Source organism: Liolophura sinensis, chromosome 5, assembly GCF_032854445.1.
Source record: "Liolophura sinensis isolate JHLJ2023 chromosome 5, CUHK_Ljap_v2, whole genome shotgun sequence".
NCBI classification, from domain to species: Eukaryota; Metazoa; Mollusca; class Polyplacophora; order Chitonida; family Chitonidae; genus Liolophura; species Liolophura sinensis.
Window position 1 is genome coordinate 15,173,548 of NC_088299.1, and position 22,942 is coordinate 15,196,489.

General features: G+C 38.7%; 1 protein-coding gene across 2 annotated transcripts in view; it reads right to left on the reverse strand.

The window, feature by feature from the left end:
• Positions 1 to 16,489, reverse strand: part of LOC135466049 (uncharacterized) — a 20,962-nt gene extending 4,473 nt beyond the window's left edge. Inside the window, exons 1-4 of one of the 2 annotated variants that reach the window (XM_064743454.1) lie at positions 16,322 to 16,489; positions 15,554 to 15,647; positions 9,940 to 10,134; positions 9,048 to 9,349 (exon numbers count right to left, since the gene is read on the reverse strand). In XM_064743454.1, the coding sequence (XP_064599524.1) occupies positions 9,096 to 9,349; positions 9,940 to 10,134; positions 15,554 to 15,623 (519 nt within the window). In that variant the 5' untranslated portion in view covers positions 15,624 to 15,647; positions 16,322 to 16,489 and the 3' untranslated portion in view covers positions 9,048 to 9,095. Of the gene's footprint in view, positions 1 to 9,047; positions 9,350 to 9,939; positions 10,135 to 15,553; positions 15,648 to 16,321 lie in introns of those variants that run through there. The other variant, XM_064743455.1, reaches the window with a different exon arrangement.
• Positions 16,490 to 22,942: the final 6,453 nt, after the last annotated feature.

Below are 22,942 nucleotides of genomic sequence, written 5' to 3' on the forward strand. Positions count from 1 at the left end.
ATAAAATGAGACGTACAGTTTTTACAGACAGTTCAACAACAACAACAACATACACATCAGTATTATCGGTCTTTACAAGTTTCCATTTCACCTTTGCATCCCAAGGAATATATTCCAGGAAATCCAACGTAAAGACCATGGGATAAACACACAATTCACACAAGTCACAAATTGTCCTAGACAGGTACTTCGCCAGGTTAGCGAACACGAACACAGTACACAGGTTACACAGAACTGGAAACAGTCAAGCCTTTGAATGACGTCACACCCGCAGAGCACAACACAGGGTAAATACAGGCATGGAGGTATAATCCACTTTAAAACAGTCACAGCTCCCGCAGAAGCTCACAAACGAGCCGTTCAGAGACGTAGAGTAATGTCACCTTGTGGCAGAATGAACGTCCTTTGCAAAACTGAAAACTTCAGTTTAGAGTCCTTGAGGACCTTGTCGGTCAGGTGAGGTCAGCGTGTTAAACAAATTACACAGTCAACACTGTATAATCATAATAAAGATCCGAACACCAATAAACGTGACTTCCGCAGAAATTCACATAAACCAGACATCAGTACTACTGTGGTACACAAACGGTGCCGGCATAAAAATCTGTCCTCCCAAATGAAACTGGCATCACCAGCTCATATCAAAATAATGGACTCGATACGAGAGCGTCTCACACTCTCCTGGCTCCTAGTGGATGCAGCAAAAATACCTCCACTCTGTTTATTTACTTGTTTTAGGGGCCACTTTCCTGGCGGATATCGTGGCCCATCAAATCAGTGTTTTATTTTTTTTTTTTTTTTAACACATGAATATTTTGGTTACATAACAGCAGTGCGTTGGTATACTATTTACATATGTACATGAGTCAATTAGTGGGATTAACCTCTTTGTGGTAGCATGTTACAGCTTATTCTATAGGTTCAAATGCTGCCATGGTCATTTAACAGAAAGGGGATAAATAGTAAGCTATTTACAGGGATTAACGTTATCTTTACATTAGAAATACATAGATCTGCATTAAAAAATTACAATGAGTTGCCTATACAGAAATTTACACACAGAGAAAACAACAGTAGTGCCTTTATTTATTGGTTAACAGTTTTGTTCTCTTGCTTCCTCCTCTGTGGCGTGGAGTTAAGGAGCTCCCGCCACTTATACCGGACGCCATCCAGGAAAAACCAGCGTACTGGAAACCTGTGCCTGTAACAGGTGCGACAAGTATAAATGAGGAGCAAGGATGTCAGGCCTCATCCACTTAGTTGAAGCAAGAGATAGTCCTATTGTCATGATGTCTTTCATGTTTCTGGTCTTCGTTTCCTGGTTGTTAAGTTTCTTTGGTCCCATGGGTCTTCTTATTGTTTTCCCTGTCTTCTTCTTTAATTGATTTCCTTCTCTATTTCCAATTTTTATTTTTGGCCTCCCATGGCGGCGCAGACAGCACGTTTCATAGACCGGTAGAACAGTTCCTGGCCTAGAGTGTTTAGGTGCACCTCCACTCTGTTTCGTTTATTTACTGGTTTTCACAGAAAACACGGCTTATATACGCTCCAGGTGGATTCAACTATTTTTAGACACAGAATTAACAGCCAATGAACAGCCAGTTAAATAAACAGAGCATTGAACAAGGCGCTTTCGGCCAGGTCCGCGCTGTACATATATAACAGGGCCTGTTATGCTTATAACATATAACACAAAGGTCCGCAGACTAACAGTACATGAAGACGTTAAATAGTCATACATAACACCCCCATCCTTCAGGGAAAGAAAGTTTTGCATAAAACTTTCTTTAACATATTCATAATTATGAATAATAATAACATTTACCACAGTCTTTAAAAACAAAGCTGCAGAAAACCAACTAGACACGTGACAAACAATCAGCAATCACATTATCTTTCCCTTTTATGTGTCTAATCTCTAGATTAAATTCTTGCAAAAGCAAACTCCACCGTAACAATCTTCGGTTTTTACCTTTTAGTTTGTGCAAGAAGGTCAAGGGATTGTGATCTGTATACACAACAATGGGGTAACTTGACGAAGTCACATATACTTCAAAATGCTGTAACGCTAGAATCAAGGACAGACACTCCTTTTCTATTGTCGAATAATTTCTCTGGCACTTGTCAAATTTGCAAGAGAAACAACATACAGGGTGATCAACGTGATCTGTTTCATTTTCTTGTAACAAAACTGCCCCAGCAGATATATCACTAGCATCAACAGCTAGCTTAAATGGTAAATTAAAATCAGGTGCTACAAGTATGGGGCCGCTGCTTAGCATGGCCTTTAATCTATCAAAAGATCTCTGACACTCAATGGACCACAAGAATTTAACACCTTTCTTTAACAGCTGAGTTAGTGGCTCACTAACAAATGAATAGTTCCTACAGAACTTACGATAATAACCTGCCATGCCCAAAAAACGCTTTAATTCTCTCTTACAACTTGGCACTGGAAAACAAGAGATAGCAACTCCACTAGGATGTACAACATTGAGATCAGTGCTATCTCTGTCTACATATGGCTTTAACATGTTAATGTGACAAAGTTGTCTAGATTTGCGCCGATCAGGAGTGAAAATAATATAATTAAGATCACTTAGCCTCTTGTCTACTACATAAGGTCCAAAATAACGAGCTTCAAGTGGCTTACCACTAACTGGAAGTAAGGCCAGTACCTTCTGACCAACTTCAAATCTGCGTCTTACTGTCTCTTTGTCATACTTAGTTTTCATACTCTTCCGAGAAGCTGTAAGATTCTCTCTGGCTAACTCACATACTCTGTTGAGCTTAGTTCGAAAACTTGACACATACTGTAATAAGTTAACATTGTCACTATCACCAGACACAAACTTTTCCTTGAACAACTGTAGTGGACCACGCACAGTATGGCCAAACACAAGCTCAAATGGACTAAATCTAAGTGACTCTTGTACAGACTCTCTCACAGCAAACATTAACAAAGGTACACCCTCGTCCCAATCTTTCCCTGTCTCAAAGCAGTAAGTTCTTATCATACTTTTCAGTGTCTGAGGGAATCTCTCTAGTGCTCCTTGACTTTGTGGGTGATAAGCTGAGTATTTATACTGGCTAATACCTAGCTCATGCATAACTTGTTGGAACACACCAGACATGAAATTTGAACCCTGGTCTGACTGTACTGACTTAGGCAGACCAAACATGGTGAAGAACTTAACTAAAGCCTTAATTACAGTCTTGACAGTAATATTCCTTAGTGGAATTGCCTCAGGGAAACGAGTTGAAGTACATATTATGGTTAACATATACTGATTTCCAGACTTTGTCTTAGGTAGCGGACCAACACAATCTATTAAGATTCTACTGAATGGCTCGCCAATTGCAGGAATAGGCCTCAAGGCTGCCTTGGGGATTGTCTGGTTAGGTTTCCCCACTAACTGACATGCATGACAAGACCTGCAAAATTCAGTAACATCTTTCCTTATTCCTGGCCAATAAAAATGACTGAGAATCTTATGATAGGTCTTATTGATAGGTCCTAAATGACCTGCTAACGGCGTTTTATGCGCTATAGTCAGTATGTCTTTACGATAAGACTTGGGCACAACTACCTGATGCTTAACTGCCCATTCATCCTCCAATGAAACATCGGGAGGCCTCCACTGCCGCATCAATATGCCAGACTTGACATAGTAGTAGCATGGGTCAGGTAAAGATTCACCATCTTTAGCTGCATCATTAAACAAGCAAGAAATACTTGGATCACTGTGTTGTTCAGCAATCCATCTCAGTCCTACAAAATGGCTGATCACCACTAACAAAATAAGTATCCACTTCCTGCTGGCTGTCTAATTTGGAAGAATCTCCATCCAACATGTTGTTGAGAAAAGTCTCACTCAAATCAACAGTACTACCCTGGTCTGTACTGACTTTTCTAGACATAGCTCTTGTAACAACACAGGACGGATATAAACCCGCTATCTCGCTTTCAACTGGCTCTGTGACTGAATTCAGAGAAGGCTTATCAACCATTAGGGGATCAACAGTAACTTTATCATATGCCAAGTCATTTCCCAACAACAAATGAATACCCTCAAAAGGTAATGAAGGCTTAATGCCTACCCTGACAGGTCCAGATATCAAATCTGATGACAAATAAATATCATGAAGGGGAACACTGACAAAGTCACTAGACTCTACTCCTCTAATAAGGGCACGAACCCCAGAGTATGACTCTTCAGAAAAGGGCAGAGTATTCATCAACAACAGAGACTGAGATGCCCCAGTATCCCTTAATATCTTTATAGGGGTAGCACCAGACATGTCGCTTCTAAGCGACACTGAACCAGAATTGATAAACGGAGCGAAGGTATCCATAGAGCATTTGGGAATCTTATCCAATCCCATATCAGCTAACTCAGATCTGCTTTTAACTGCTGATGCAACTTCCGGCAATGTTTTGTGCATTGTAACACAAAGACCTGTGGGCTTAGACTCATTCTGAGCTTCCCGTATCCTTTTCAACTTGTAACATTCACTCATCACGTGACCTACCCGCTTGCAAAAATTACAAGTGACCCTATTTCGAGGACTACCATTCCAATCTGAACTACGTGAACCATGAGCTGTAGAACCACTGGAGCCTGGTGTAGAACCCTTCTGTGTAGAGCTACCTCTACCTGTTGCATGTGACTGGGTATTTCTACGTATAAATGAATTAAATGGCTTACCCGTGTATGTAACCTTATGTGTCAAGGTATAATCATCAGCTAAACTGGCTGCCTCTTCAAGTGTACTCGCCTTCTGCTCATCAACGAACACCTTTACATCATTATGAATACAACGCTTGAAATCTTCCACCAGCACAAGCTGACGCAAACTTTCAAAATCCTTGCCTATTTTCTTGGCTATACACCAGCGATCAAACAACTGCTCCTTAGCTCGACCAAACTCAACGTATGTCTGATCTCTACCTTTTTCACAGTTACGAAATTTCTGGCGGTAAGCTTCAGGCACCAATTCATAACCCTTCAAAATTACCTCTTTCACATAGTCATAATTGGAAGCATTCTCTACACTTAACTGAGTGTAAATTTCCCTGGCCTTTCCAATTAGCACACTCTGTAATAACATAGTCCAGAACTCTTTAGGCCACTTCAAACTATTTGCAATTTTCTCAAAATGCAGAAAATACTTATCCACCTCTTTTTCCTGAAAGGATGGAACTAACCGAATGTATTTGGTCACATCAAATCCTGTACCCTGTCTACCGGAAGGACCCGGTTTCTCATCTCTCTCTACCTCTAACTTTTTCATTTGGAACTCCAATTCTCTTTCCCTCTCTCTCTCCTCTCTCTGCACTTCCCTCTCTCTTTCCTCTCTCTGGACTTCCCTCTCCCTTTCCTCTCTCTGCACTTCCCTCTCTCTTTCCTCTCTCTGCACTTCCCTCTCTCTTTCCTCTCTCTCTCTCTCTCTGCATTTTCAACTTTTCTAACTCTATCTCATGTTCCCTCTCTTTCTCTCTCTCTCTTTCCTCTTTCTCCAATCTCAACTTTAACTCAAACTGCTTAAACTTAAGCTCGGCATCAGACTGACCCTCGAACTCATAATCAGATAATGCAGAACTATCAAACTTCCCTATCTCCACTAAATGTTTCAACAAAGTATACTGCATATCTCTTTTCCTCCATGAAGACTTTACGGACAAACCTAAAAATGTCCCTAACTTAACCAAGTCTTCCTTCTTTAAACTCTCAAAAACATCCTGATAGGGCGCATTAACAAACTGTTTAGGATCAAAATCTCCCATTGTAAATATTTAGCCACTGAATCATTCACCGTTAAAATTAAGCAATCGCTTCTCACATGTGTTTAATTTCAAATATCCGGCGCAAAACAAAAGGGAAACAATCAGTTCCCGGACAAGCCCCCAATTTCTGTTACGGTATTGAAAGCAGCAACAGAAAACAGACTCAGTGACTCAATATTACAATGTAAACAATGCTTTATATATAAAATGAGACGTACAGTTTTTACAGACAGTTCAACAACAACAACAACATACACATCAGTATTATCGGTCTTTACAAGTTTTCATTTCACCTTTGCATCCCAAGGAATGTATTCCAGGAAATCCAACGTAAAGACCATGGGATAAACACACAATTCACACAAGTCACAAATTGTCCTAGACAGGTACTTCGCCAGGTTAGCGAACACGGACACAGTACACAGGTTACACAGAACTGGAACAGTCAAGCCTTTGAATGACGTCACACCCGCAGAGCACAACACAGGGTAAATACAGGCATGGAGGTATAATCCACTTTAAAACAGTCACAGCTCCCGCAGAAGCTCACAAACGAGCCGTTCAGAGACGTAGAGTAATGTCACCTTGTGGCAGAACGAACGTCCTTTGCAAAACTGAAAACTGGTGGAAATATGTCCGGTTTCGGTGACTGACCTACGCGTTTTAGTGTGATGGAATCGTGATCTCTGGTTTTGGCCTCATGGAAGTATGTCGTAGAGTTTTAGAACAATACAATTGTTAACTGTGGTTTTGGTCTAATGAAAGTATGACTTAAGGTTTTAGTGTAATAAAATTGTGACCTGTGGTTTGGATGTAATGGAAGTGTCACCTAAAGTTTTAGTGTAATGGAATTGTGATCTTTGGTTTTGGTCTAATGAAAGTATGACCTAAAGTTTTAGTGTAATGGAATTGTTATTTTAGGTTTTGGTCTAATGAAAGTATAACCTAAACTTTTAGTGTAATGGAATTGTTATGTGTGATTTTGGTGTAATATAACTATGACCTACGGTTTTAGTGTAGTGGAATTGTGGTCTGTGGTTTTGGTCTAATGAAAGTATGACCTAAAGTTTTAGTGTATTGGAATCGTGATCTCTGGTTTTGGTCTAATGAAAGCATGACCTAAGGTTTTAGTGTAGTGGAATTGTTATCTGTGGTTTTGGCCTAAAATAATATGACCTAAGATTTTAGTGTAATGGAATTGTGGTCTGTGGTTTTGATCTAATAAAAGTATGACCTAAGGTTTTAGTGTAATGGAGTTGTGACTTTTGATTTTGATCTAATAAAAGTATGACCTAAGGTTTTAGTGTAATGGAATTGTGGTCTGTGGTTTTGATCTAATAAAAGTATGACCTAAGGTTTTAGTGTAATGGAATTGTGACTTTTGATTTTGATCTAATAAAAATATGACCTAAGGTTTTAGTGTAATGGAATTGTGATCTGTGGTTTTGGTCTAATGAAAGTATGACCTAGAGTTTTAGTGTAATGGAACTGCAACCAGTTGTTTGGTGTAATGGAACTATGTTCTGAGGTTTTAGTGTAGTGGAATTGTGACCTGTGGTTTTGTTTTAATGGAAGTATGACCTAAGGTTTTATTGTAATGGAATTGCGACCTGTGGTTTTGGTATAATGGAAGTATGACCTACGGTTTTATTGTAATGGAATTGCGACCTATTGTTTTGGTGTAATGGTAGTATCACGTAAGATTTTAGTGTAATGACATTGTGATCTGTTGTCTAACGGCAATATACCGTGGGCACTGACGGAAAGAAATGTTCGGGAGTGAGGTTGAGTCATTATTATTTCTGAGCCGTAGTTCACAGCGTTTGAATAAGATTTTTCAAATAATAAGCAACATTGGGTTTTACATTGATGAGAAAGTATTTGTCAACCACACAAGCAGACGACATCATCTAAGTGTTTATTTAATAATAGACACGGTAATAAAATACAAGGGTAAAGTTTGAACAGTCAGATGTAAAGATATGTAGTTATATTGAAGAACTTTACTATTTTTGGATTAATTTTTATTGTGCGTTATAATCTTGTCTTTTCCTAATGACCGTGTACGCGCGAAGCAGAAGGCCTGGATAACCCTCCCGGGCACTAATGTTGGGCATGTTGGAAGGACAGTCCTTCGCAGGAGGCTCTGTTAGTATTACTGCTATCCCCACCTTTTTCACTGTTGGCAACTAAAGGGTGGAGCAGAAATTCATGAAAGCAAGGTGCCGACATGTTTTAGGGAAGGTTTAACATTGTACACCGTCGCTTTTGCGCAGATTTGGTCAAGTAACTTTGAGGCCGTATTGAATTATGTGTCTCCACAAAAGTAAGTAAGTTACACATTCTGTCAGAAATTTTTAACCTTGTTATGTGTAATGAGGCTAATTCTGAAAATCATTTTAACTAATCGGAAGTGACGTCATAAAAACCCGAAGGGATTGTGTCTTCTTTAAAGATGATACTAGAAACATGGGAGTAATACTATTCTCTAATGATATCCTAATGCATAGACACAAAATTCGCGAAATGTGAAGTGGCACCATAAATAAATAAATAGCAGCTGGAGCCCCTTCGCAGATATATTCTCAGAATGTCTTTCAGTTTGATAGAACGAAACTATGTATTGTTTATACATGTATAATATAAATTAGTATGGTTAAACAGTAAGAAAAGTTCATTAATTTGGCTCCAGGTACAGTTTATTAATTTAAACAGCTTTGAACATGAGGCCAGTCACTGGTTACCCCCGGGATCTCCCCGGTTTCCTCCCGAAATATTGCTGGCCACCGTGGTGTTAGTGAAATATTCTCGTGTAAGGCGTAAAACACTACTCAAATAGATAAATAAATAAATACATTCAGCATGAGGTAAAGTTGTCAATACAATGACAAACCTATTAGGGATACACATACAAATCAGTTACTCTTGGAAAAAATCTTTATTTGTGCAACAAATGGACTTATAACAAGAATTCAACGGGCCAGCGAACATAGAACATCATTCTTGTGGATTTTAGGACAACGTGGACATGTCATAAATCATCTGACTGAAGTCTCTCCGATCATCTGAATAAATGAATTCTTGTTTTGTAGATACGGCTCTTATAAGCTTTGTATTTAATGGATTATGATTCTGATTCTTTCAATTTCTGGAACTATTCAAGAGTCACACGTACAGTAAATTTTCACCGAATTATTAAAAACGTAAACAAACATGTATCCATTCTCAATAACAACGGTAGTATTTAGTCATACGATTATATATATTTTTGTGTTTCTTGAAACTGAAAAGCGGAAGTACAGCGCTTTTAGAGCTGACGTGCCAGCACCGCCAGGACCAGCCCAGCCAGCCAAGAGAATCTCTTGGCGCTAATGCTGAGCTGACCATTGCATAAATCTGTAGAGCATACACAACCTGTTGCATCAACAGAGGTGACGGTCGCAATGGAAGCAAAGCCCGCTCGCAGTTTGGTTTTATCCTCGTCAGTAGCTGCATAACACCTATCTGAGATAGTGGTATTTAGGGTGCAGCCACGAGTCACCGCACCCAACTTTACGTCCTCTGATTTAAAAAACAAACAATCACAAAACGTCATTATCATAAGATAAGCCATCAGTAAGCATTTGAAAAGTATTGATTTTAAAGTTATGACTTCTATCACACTTCAGTCACTGTATTGGTGTCATCATCGGAAATAAATGTACAGAAGAAGTAGTACAAGGCTTATAAAATACCAAGAATCCCAGAATTTGCAATCATGTTTTACCAAGCAGAAAATTAGATGACAGGCTTGTGATATATCCATGCTGATAGCCTATAGGTATTTCTTGAAGAAAGGCATCAGGTATAGAGTTTATCAAAGAAGAAAGACTGTAGGAAAAGTAACTTTTTCACATAGATAATAAGTTACTCGGCAAGTAGGACAGGGCGATTCACAAAGGAAGAGTATTACGGTATCGTCATGCGAAACTGGGCAAGCAGGACAGGGCGATTCACAAAGGAAGAGTATTACGGTATCGTCATGTCTTGAAAATTGGCTTGAAAATTCACCAAAATTTCAAAGAATTTTAGTAATGCTTTAAATTGTATACATGTATATTTGTAAACTAAATCAAATTAGTTTTCGCTATGGGAAACATGACGAAAATTACCTCCAACCACCGAAAATTCCACTGTGGCACTCACTTTGCCACATTTGTACTCCCTATCGGAGCGACACGTTTGTTGCCTGGTACCACTGTTTTTGCAGTCCTCGTCAGAAGAGGATGTGATTGCAGACAAGGCTTGGTTCACCCTTGGATCGGATGATTCTAGATGGTAATAGTTACAGACATAGCACCGCAGGCCTAAAGAAAGAAACGTGCAGAGTTACTCCGTAAATACATCTAATTCTCTGACAGCTTTTCTCTTCCTGTATTTATTTACTTGAGTGTTGGTTATCCCCATACTCTGCCTTAACTCACACAGTCTGTAAATTTCTGTGATGTAGTCTAGATATCTCCATGGAGGGAATAAACTTCAGTGTAAGGTCGGTATATAGCTCAGCGTCAGCTTGTACGTTCCTGTGACGTGGTCTATATATCCTTATGGAGAGATTAAACCTTGGTGTAAGGTCGGCATATAGCTCAGCATCAGTTTGTACGTTCTTGTGACGTGGTCTATATATCCTTATGAAGAGACTTAACCTTGGTGTAAAGTCGGTATATAGAAGGGTTAGCTTGTACGTTCCTGTGACGCGGTCTATATATCCTTATGGAAGGATTAAACCTTGGTGTAGGGTCGGTATATACCTCAACGTCAGCTTGTACGTTCCTGTGACGCCGTCTATACATCCTTATGGAGAGATTAAACCTTGGTGTAAGCCAGGTATAAATTGCTGGAGACATCAAATCTTGGTGTATCCAGTATATAGTTAAGCACCAACTTGTGCGTTCCTGGAGAGATTAAACTTTGGTGTATTTAGTCTAGAGTTAAGCACCATCTTGTACGCTCCTGGAGAGATTCATTTTTGGTGTATTCAGTATACAATTAGGCACCAGCTTGTACGTTCCTGGAGGGATTCAGTTTTGGTGTATTTAGTCTATAGTTCAGCACCAGCTTGTACGCTCCTGGAGAGATTCATTTTTGGTGTATTCAGTATATAGTTAAGGGCCAGTATTTACTTTCCCGGAGAATATAAATCATGGCGTACGATCAGAATATAGATTAGGTAACAGCCATTGTTCTGAAAGTTGAGTCTATCAGCCACCTGCTCCCCCGTTGCATTAAACTTAACGAAGGCTTAGGTTGTTACTTGACAGTAGGGCTGCAAGATTTGTTTATTTTTACTCATGAACTAAATTGAAGAAAGTTTCAAGCTACAATTGCACCAGACCTGTACATTTCAAAAATGTCTTAAAACAGGCAACTGGACGTATTACTTCTCAGGTTGACAGGTTAAATTTATTTGCTACACTTGCAGACCTCAGTGTTGTCCGTTCACAGCCCCATTGATATACCAGTGTATTTCAGCGATACGCGTCTGATTGGCTAATGTCAGTCCTCAAGTTCCTGAAAAGTGACAATGAAGTTTGCCACGCTTTATGCACGTGTGATATCGTTACAAGACAAACTACCCTTTCATATTAGAAGACTTTTATTTCCCCGACTTAATAAATCGGGTAACTTCAGATAAACACAGAAATCACGCTGTGAAAAAGTTTCTGAAACTAAATGTACCATGTGTTCAAACCTAGCTCTTGCATTGCTGTGACGGGCGATTACCATGCACTGGACTGAGAACTCACAGTCTCTTGCGCATAAATGTCTACAGGTAACTGACAGCTAACCGATATTAACACTGGTCAATTAGATAAATGTATTTCCCCTGACCCGCCCCTTGGAATGGTCGTCACGATTGTGAGATCTCCGGCCAAATCTAGACTAGCAGACGGAGGCCCATAAATTTACCAACAGCTACCTTTTCAGTTTTTTTAAATGAGTTTTCTTACGACTGTTTTTATCTTTGCTACTAAACCATTTCAGGAAACAATGACAGTCATAAGTCATGTATTTCAGTGCTTTGCACAACACACGCAATCCGGTTGCAAAAGAAGAATTAAATCAAGTTTTTTGTACTAGATTTTTGTTTGACCTCTCCCGTAATGTATGTCTCCGTAATCGGGGAAGTCATAAGCAGTTAGATTTATACACTTGTTTCTCCCTTTGAAATGAAAATCACGGGGCGCTGTTATTCCACCAGTTCAATAAATTCATGGGTGAAATGGGAATATAAAACACAAAGACACAAAGACAATTTCAAACGTAGTCTCACTGTTTAGTTTTCGATTTTGAGAGTTGAAATTTTGACACATTTGTGTTAAGATAACATTGATGTTATTGGTCAAAATATTAATTTACACGGCTCAAAAGTAAGCCATAAAATCATATTCCAAATTTTTGACATAAGTCAAAACTGGTTTTGTGGAATCAGCCACTGTGGAAACAGCCACACATCCCAATAATGACCAGTAAAATGTATAGGTTTTTGTGGCGTCCTCCATCATACAAATACACGCACTCAAGTAAAAATGCACGTTATCACTATATATGTCTACTCCAAAGAATTGTTGCTTGTTTAAATTAGAAATGAAACCTTTAAAGTTCAATACCGGACTTTCGCCAATTCATGTCACGTCTAATTATGAATTACACGAAAACAGGCAGGCTTAATTCCCTTGATAATAAATGGATGAAATATTTATCAACTATATGTGTCTGGCTTACATATAATTGGTCAGAACTGGTGAAATCCCATATACAGAATGTAGGTTTATCTGATATATCTGTTGTATATTAACTACAATTCAGAGTAAATAAAACCATTAGCGACGAAAACAGAGTGAGAATCTTTGTAATACACTCGCCCAGCATTTAAAGATTTTAATTTGGAGTCTGAAGTAACGACTATCTACTTTTACTTTCACTACCAGTGATGTCAGAACTGGTTTAACAGGTACAATCTATACACTAAAAATAGTCTGCTATTGAAACAGATTATTCTGTTAAATATGACACATATGTTCTATCAGTTGTATAAGTTATAGCCTGTGCAGTTGTCGGACTATCATCCGTAGATTGAGAACTGTGGATTCTATATATAGGTGGACTGACTCGCCTTTGAAAGCCGGAATATATATATATATATATATATATATATATATATATATATATATATATATATATATATATATATATATATATATATATATATATATATATATATATATATATATATGTGTAATATTTGTATTGTTTTGTACATTATTCTCAGTTATTTGTGTATTTTGTTAAATTATATAAATTATTTACTTTTGCGCGACCGTTACTTTCATTTGTATACTACAAAATTCAAATGGTTGTTTTAGTGGACGATCTTCATTTTACATACCTTCACAAGATTTGCGAGATAATGGCGGTATATTTTTGCGTCTGTTATTTAATGTAATATCATGGAGAAATTTCATTGTTTATTTACGTAAACAGTTGTCTTGGTCTTATTGACTATTATTTGATTTAACTACTTATTATGTAGTACAGGTGCGTGCGATATGCATTTGATTTAATTCCGTATGGCTGTTTTGATATATTTCTGAATTTTACAAAACTGATTAACAAACTCTCTGTCACGTTGCACGATGAATGAACTGTTCCTGAATTTTTTCCTCATATTTGGCATTTTATATCAGTCGGGATTACCCGTCTCAACCATATATGTACTGAACTTATTCGTGTTTCTTGGTTTGTCCAAGGTCTGTCGCTGATCTTAGAAATAAACAAGCCAGTTGTTTCTCATCTTTACGCTCCGTTAGTGATACCCTTTCAAATTCAACACAAAACATACATTAGACTAACACTTTATTATGTTGAATATGACACGGTATTATTTTATAATAGAATACAATTGATCATCACTAAGTCAACATACTTTTTGTTAAAATTAACACACTGATTTATTTCTGTGTATATGCCTAGTACATGTGGGCGATGAGAGTGAGTGATTGGGTTTAACGCCGTGCTTAACAATTTTTCAGTCATATGACGACGAAGGAATCCTTAGAGTGCATGCAATGTGCCTCATTGTTGCAGGAAGGATTTCCACCGCTCTTTTTTCTAGTGCTGCTTCACTGAGACGAGTTACCGAAGGCAAGTAAGCCGCCCTGCCCGAACCATTATATTGATACGTATCAACCAGTGGTTGCAATATCCCCTTCATGCTGAACGTCAAGAAAGGAAGTTACAACTTCCTCTTTCAAGGTCTTATTGGTGACCCGACCCAGTGTAGGTCATTAGAGTAACAAGACATCCTTGACCGGACATCGGCATTATATAATGCGATTCTATCCGTCAGCTCGTCACAATATTATGTCCTTTTGGAAAACAATTACTCGCTCGCGGATATACATAACACTGCTTACAAATTGTGCGCAAACTAAGATGTTTTTCCACATAAGTGATACTTAACTGCTACACATTATGCACAGTATGTTCTTGTAAATGCCAACACATGAAAATGTTAACATATCATTGCCTTTAAGGTGGAGAAATCATAAAATGACATAAAGTTCAGATGAAAGAGTGCGAAGATATTCCTAAATGTGGCCTTCAATATTTTTTCCGATTTTTTCTTAAAGAGAAAAAGGCACTTGGAAATAATTTTTGTCTGGTGAGTATTTGGGACCACCTTTTGGTATTTATAGTCTGTGGTTAATAATGTCATAAATGAGTATGTAACACAGGTTTAATAAATATTTTTGCACTTGAATTGGTTCCTTTCAGCTAACAAATTAATTTAATTTCAATTTGGATCATATTTATACTTTTAATAAATTCATAAATATTAGGTTAATTTAGGTTAAATGAATGTGTCTATATAAACAACAAATTTACATTCAAATAATTTTATTAGAGAAGCATCACATCCTTATTTAGAACATTATTATACAACAACGATAAATACCAAAAGTTGGTCCCAAATACCCACCATACAAAAATATTTTCAAATAACCTTTCTTCTTAAAAAAAAATCCAAAAAAGATATTAAAGACAATAAGTTTTGACGCTCTATTATCTGATTTTGGCATCATTTTTATGTTTTCTTCTCCTTTAAAACTAAAAAAAAAACGAATATGTTAAACATTTATTGTCTAAATATCCTTGATTATAAAAAAACAACGGAAATGTACACACTTATTGTGTTTTCCTGGCATTATGAGTTATACTTTAGTGTATTTTGTTCACTAATGAGCTGTAACAAATAAATATAATCACCCTCAACAAAAATCACAACGTTTTTGTTTGTATGGAATATGTCTATGTAATACAAATTATCAAATTAATGGAACAGGAGTACATATATACCCGATTTATGGCACTTTTAGCGGAATACCGCACCATAAATTAATTTGTATAAATATACTGCAGATTAACTGTTTTCATATTAAAATGCCAGTTGAAAACTTTATATAACAGAGAATATTTCAATGTGCGCGCTCCGTACTGTAATGGAGTTATCACCTGACTGTGGTTCATTTCAGGAATACAAATACAGACTACAGTTTAAGATTGATTTAGAAAACTTCATCTGAAATGACCATAGTCTTTGTCTTGTTTGGATTGGAAAGTGTACAATGTACACATAAACCAAAAATGGGATGACACCCTCCTCTTGTAATACCGTATGGTTTTCCAGACACTCTGCTCACTGTGAAAACAAAGTTGTCTTACCTGTTACTACAGACAGACAGACAGACAGACAGATGGCCAAGATCAACAGTCGTTCTTTCAGGCATCCCATTGTGTATGAGTACAGTTTCCTGTCCTGAAAAATATACAGTATAATTTTATAGATTAAAGATATTCCACAACTCGCATCACCCCGTAAGCCAAAGCTTGAGTCCTTCACTACAAAAAAAATGTGAGAATGAAAGAATTTGGATTTTCGTCTGTTCACGGCAAAGTTTTTAGAGTGATCTCACATTTGAATGTGTAGACAAGTAAACAATAGCAAAGCATTATACAACATGTTTTATATGACATGTTTTACCTGTTTGCATACTGCATAATATGTGCACATGTAATAGATGTGCAACGAAAACAAAAGCATAGTCTGCAATTTGGAAGCATCGAACGTCGAAAAGAAATCTATCACCAAAACGCTTTTTAGGAAGTTAGAAGATGTTTGTAAAAATGGTTAAAGACCTTCTGATTTATATGCACATTTTCATTATAAAGCCACACCTGACGAACTATAATCCACTAAGTGACCTCTGTAATACATTGTACTCTTGATTTCGTTGTTTTTCTTTAAAAACTTTTCTACTTTGTCGAATAATTTAAGACTCGCCCTCAAGTTCACAACTGCAGTTACACCATCCTTCTTACACCAGTAAACTAGCTTCACCCAGACACCTTCTGTGGCGAAGATATTTTCCTACAATTTATGCTGTATATAAGAAGCACTAATCTACTATTCAATCGATATAAACTGTTTACCTTATAGCAATTCACCCAAAGTTTTTTTCAGTAGGGACTGGATACACCTGTGTTACCTGACTGAACGCGACAAGAGACGAGCCACACACAAACTGGATCCAGGCACCCCGGGTCACAAGATATTATAGAAGGCTCGGGAGGTTACTTTCTAGAAGTAACCTATCGCCTGCCTGGATTTTCAAGTCTGCTTTATTATTTAAATGTTCGCTTCTAAATACCCTGATATCAGGCTTCTTATAATTTCAGTTGCTTTATGGCTCTGTTGTGGTAGCAGATAGTAGCCGTCTAGACTGCCACCTTATAGCGACATCACAGATCACGTGGTACCGCTCCCTCTGCACCTTCACTGCTCAGTGACACCGATTAATCATAAGTTTTCTGAACGAAGTGTTTTTGGGGCTGTAAGTCTATGCACTTGATGTAATCGACAAGCCCGAAATGCGAAGAGGGACAAAGTTCAGTGTCGCTGTATATTAGCAATCAGTAATACTACTTAGTTACCTTCTACAGTGTGCTATGGCTTCAAGAGAATTTCAGAATGAAAGTTTTACGTGAAATTAAACTGATTTGTTATTATTACAACAGGGTTTTTCTTGACACCAGTCAGTTAACTTACCACTTGATGGTCACCAGCATGATTTTTTTTGATTGTTTTATTCCCTTTTTTACGGTAAACAAAAGGTTTGTAACATACTTTTTTCGTATATCTTCGGAAGCATCGGATAGACAGCAGCCATTGGTGTTAGCAGTGGTTTTGCAATCTGCCTTTATAGACATGTATACATAGCAAATAACAACAGCATCAACTCAAAGAATGTTTAAATTATGTCTTATGTTTTGAATATTAAAATAACGTGGTTTTCAAATAAAACACCGAGTTCCGATATGAACTCAACGTTTCGTTGCAGTACCCTCATAAGGTAGACACTCAGCTAACAAGTGCTAATGTCGGCTGTAATATTGCAGGCACCTTCATGAACCACTTTATATACGCTGTTGATATGTTTCTGTGTTTTTGTCTTTCGTGGTGGAATACTTTGGCGTTGCAGCAGTTCATGCAGCCGTGGTTAACTCCTTTTGAACAACTTGGTAAGAATAAAACTTACTGACGAATATAATATCGCTATGTGCCTACAGAACAACCAGTGCTAAAGTTACATTGCACCCATTGCTTTCTGAAACATCGAAAAACACAACAAAAACTGGGTTCATGGTTATTTCTTATTATGGGGGTAAAACACTGTAAAGTGAAGTATACAGTGTGGAGCTCATTACACAAGTGTTACACAGGTACATATGGCTCAAGTCAATCGCATTAACCGTGTCATGGCGACCTACAGATAATGTAATGATCGATGTCCCATATAAGTAGGTTTAGCTATTACTGAGAAGTGTGTTGTGCACTAAGCTCGCCATTGGGTTCCTGCTGCAGATTTACACATTGCAAACTTTATTAACCTTATTGTAATCGTTGTTAGGGCCTGTCAATGGAGTAGTTTGTGAGCGCTCTTTGCAAATACCCTCTAAACTCCAGGCTTCTCCCAATATTAGACTGGCTATTGACTTTTAAGACCAGTTGACAGAAGAACACAACAGAAACGAGATCAGCCGGAGACGAGATGTTAAGTCTGCGGTATCTCTCCACACAGCGAGAGATATATGATGGGTTTTTTCCCTTATTGAAGGAATGCGTGGTTGTCATACCTGTCATCCATGTGTAACATTGTCTCGAACTGGTTGAGTCACTTGACATGTCATCTGGAAGCAAGATATAGCAAAGGGCCTCTCTGTATCCATATGTGATCCGGGTTGTGTGCGAATGGCGACCAATTTCCGCCAAAATTGCGTTATTCTATATTGAGTTATTCGTTTATAGTAAAATGTTTATCGTCAAGCTGCCTGATTCTTTCTTCTATATACTCTAACATTTGTATAGTAGCGAATGTGACATGGGGCGGAGGGGGAGGGGGGGAGGATAAACCATAACACGTGAGTTCATAGCTCCCAAAATCCCCTGCTTATTCTGGTCAGGCGGAACATGATATATAAGTAATGATAACCTCAATTTAAATTTTCAGAATGTGCAAAATCTTTCATACCTTTGTAAGAGTGTTTATTTGAGGATCATGGTGGGGTGGGATAGAGTTGTGCACTTGCAGCGGACAGTAGGCATGTTTTTTGACTTATATGTTTGGCCTAGGAGGAATCTCTTTACCCCTGTTATAAGTGGGTATTTTTTGGCTGTCCTAAAGGTGGACATACAAGAGTTACCAAGATATGGTTCGAGATCAGTCTTTTAATCCAGTCATAAGTGAATATTTTTTGGCTGTTCCAAAGGTGGACATAGCCGACTGACCAAGATATGGTTTAGGAGAAACCTCTTCACCCCAGCTATAAGTGAGTATTTTTGGCTTTCCCAAAGATGGGTATAGCCGAGTTTCCAGGATATGGCCTGGGAAGAATCTCTTTACCCAGAGTATTTTTTGGCTGTTCAAACGGTGGACATAACCGAGTTACCAGGATATGGCCTGGAAAGAACCTCTTTACCCAGAGTACTTTTTGGCTGTCCAAAAGGTGGATATAGCCGAGTTTCCAGGATATGGCCTGGGAAGAATCTCTTTACCCAGAGTATTTTTTGGCTGTTCAAACGGTGGACATAGCCGAGTTGCCAGGATATGGCCTGGGAAGAACCTCTTTACCCACAGTGCTTTTTGGCTGCCCAAAAGGTGGACATACTAAAGTTACCAGGATATGACCTGGGATGAGGCTCTTTACCCCAGTCATATGTAGATATTTCTTTCCTCTCCCATAGGGGGGACACAGCGAAGTCATCAAAATATGGTTTGGGAGAACCTCTTCACCCCAGTCGTAAGTGGGTATTTTTTTGCTGTCCTAAAGGTGGACATACAAGAGTTACCAAGATATGGTTTGAGATGAATGTTTCAATCCAGCCATAGGTGAGTATTTTTTGGCTGTCCCAAAGGTGGACATAGCAGAGTGACCAAGATATGGCATAGGAGAAACCTCTTTACTCCAGTTATAAGTGAGTATTTTCTGGCTGTCCCAAAGATAGATATAGCCGAGTTTCCAGGATATGGCCTGGGAAGAACCTATTTATCCAGAGTGTTTTTTGGCTGTTCAAACGGTGGACATAACCGAGAACCAAGACATAGCCTGGGAGGAATCTCTTTACCCCAGTTAGCCCCAGGACGTAGCCGAGCTGCCAGAATTTGGTCTAAGATGAATCTCTTTACCCATTCATAAGTGGGTATTTCTTGGCTGTCCAAAAGATGGACATAGCCGAGTTAACAGGATATGACCTGGGGTGAGTCTCTTTACCCCAGTCATAAGTAGATATTTCTTTCCTCTCCCAAAGCGGGGACTCAGCGAAGTTACCAGGATATGGTCTGGGAAAACCTCTTCACCCCAGTCAAAAGTGGGTATTTTTGGACTGTTCGACATAGCCGAGTTACCAAGATTTGGCCTGGAAAGAACCTCTTTACCCAGAGTACTTTTTGGCTGTCCAAAAGGTGGACATAGCCGAGTTAACAGGTTATGACCTGGGAGAAACCCCTTTTCCCCAGTTATTGGTGGGTATTTTTGGCTCTGCAAAAAGTGGACATAGCCGAGTTACCAGGATATGGCTTGGGAGGAATCTCTTTCCCCCAGCCATAAGTGGGTACTGTTTGGCTGTCCAAAATGGAGAGATAGCCTGGTTACCATAATATGGCCTGAGGGGATTCTCTTCACCCCAATCATGAGTGAGTATATTTTGGCTGTCTAAAAGAGGAACATAGGCGATTTACTAGGATATGGGCGGGAAAGGGGGGGGGGGGAGGGTCTCTGGCGATACATTACGTAAATGGCTATGAATGGTTGACCAGCGCAATTGGCGGCTGCCGTTGGACACCACCATGGTGGTTGGTTGCGATATCTTATACATGGCTATTACGTAATATATAGGTACTCTAATGGTGCACAAAGAAGTGCCAACAGTTCCCATTTATGCCCCAATGAAAAAACAAGAGGAAAAAAAGGATGCCGCTAATCTCTATCTCCCTTTGAAGGTGTTGTTAGTGTTGTAATATGTTTTTATTAATGAGCACACTTACTCTTTGTCATTGAAAATGTCTTGAGAAGAACTTAATATAGTACATTGTCCACATAAAGAAATAAACTTGCCCAACACTTTGACGGAATAATGCATCCTCTTATTAAATGTGGGCTGAACGTCCATGTATAATTTAAAAAAGCTTCTTTTCATTCAATTTTCTAATATCTTCCTAATAAGACTTCCGTGTACCTCTAATTTTCAAGTCCAGGCTCATATGGTAATTTAATCATGTCTTTTTGTGATCATTCCTGCCTTTAGTAATGGATTTTACCTGATATATTGCCCGTATGTTCAGGAAGTACATAACAATGATATATTTGAGACGCTTACAGAGCTCACGTGCGGTACAGATAAATTATCGAATCCTCCAGACGAAGTCAGATGTGTCAGCTAAGTAGGCTATCTCCCTTCGTTGGAGTCCAATATTGACCATATCGCTGAAGTGATTCACCTATGTATCGATCTTCTGCACTGAACTGATGGGTCTTTGCAGGATGAATTCGTTACATGGTTACTCAGTGATAGGATATGCAAATATATAATGTCAATAATTTCAATAATCCCCATACTGGCGTTAGGATTATTACTGACATATATTTGCCTATCCTATCCTATCCTATCCTACTGAATAACCATGTAACCAATAGTGTCCCACATAAAACATTTAGAGGCATATACCTGCCTTATATATCTTGGGTTACACGACTGCGTAACAGTTTTGCCGTTTGTCATGATTTCTGGTGCCTTGTGCTGTTGATAAGTGGATGGTATATATTTCTCTTCAGTCCGTTTATTGTCCAGTACACAGTAAGGACAAGGTCTCAGATCTACAGCACAGTTCCTCGCTGAACTTTTACAAATATCTGTATACTCTTCCATTAACTGAACCGGGTCACGATTTTGTTTTCCAAAGGGCTGTTCTCAACATTGTCAAAACTGTTTGATATAATACAAGTTTCCTTTAATCCTGATTTCATTCCAGCCTTATATCGCCGAGTTAATCTTGAATAATGAACACCATGACATCAGCATTAACCACAATTTAACTCACACATTGAAAGCAGCCGAACTTCCCTACCTGTCATTTTCGAATCGAGTCCACCGCACTCGGCATCGTTTAGAAAAAGATACACTCATAGAACGTGAGGCATTAAGCCAAGGAGATTTACACAGTTAAAATGGTTATGGACAGGGAGAGCAGATGTACATTAATAACAGCCACAGAGAAAAAAGAAAATACTTTTAGTTTAGGAACAGTAGGCAGTTCCAGGAACAGAGTCACGGTTATTCAGTATGGTGGCTGATGAAGTTCGCCTGATGACCGACACGATACTCCGGTGACCTTTGCCTTTTCTTCTCACGAACAACAAGTATGTATGAAGACAAGATTACTCATAAGCATATACTGTAATCATTTTTCGTATTACTCAACGGAGCGGAGGACAGCACAGTCGAAATGTGCCAGTCCCAGATAGTAAATACACTGAAAAAGAAATGGTGGAGTTGTCTTAATCTACAATCCTCTATCTCCATTACGAAAACGACTTTACCGAGTTAAACTTTTCAGTACTTTATTACTTTGCCTAAGAATGATTAATTTATTTATTTGAGTGATGTTAAACGCCCTGCTCAAGAATTTCTCATTTTAATGGTGATGCTCAGGATCTTGGGTGGAGGAAACTACATTGCCTGACGAAAGCGAACGCCAAACCAAGACAGACGACAAACTGCCAAGTATAATGCCGCTGCTGAACCGATGAGAGCTGGATTTGATCACGCGGCATCACTGGTGAAGAGCCGGGCAGCAGTAAGCTGGCTCTTAGCCGTCTGAGCTGTTCAGAATGAGGGAGTAAAGCTAAAGTATTGGTCGGACCGATGTCACTATACTGTAACTGTTCTTTCTGGGTGGCATTACACGCATTGGTATGGAGACCAGCTTTCTAGGAAAATGGTTTTGCGTTTTTTGGGTGTGTCGTTCATGGAAATGTATGATGTTTTAACCAAACAAATACTCGGGTAATATGTTGATGCAATTCACGTCCCGATACATTTTATGTAACAGTCCAAGGTAACAGACTTGGTTACCATGTTATTTGTCCGGTAATCCAGGCCCTGGACTGACAAACGCATGACCTATACCAAGTCAAGAAGCCTGTATAGGGATAGAAACTGCAATCTACCGACATTCCTGATCTTAATGAATGTGCATGGCTGGGGGTTGAACCCGAGTCTCGCGTTCTCGAGACCTGTCTTCCAATTATCCAGTCAATCCACGTACACTTACAACAATCGCCACAAATGTTATTTGCAAAGACAGGGCAAAACTTATGTCTGTTTTTTTTCAAGGTGACAAACACTTTTGTAGCCTAGAGTGTATTCTCCAGATATCTTGACAATATTCTTGCTAAAAGATCACATGGGTGTTTGCTTAGTGCCACAGTCGCACTCATACATGATCTACAATCCATGATATGTTCTTTTCAACAGGGCTTGCAGCACATGCTTAT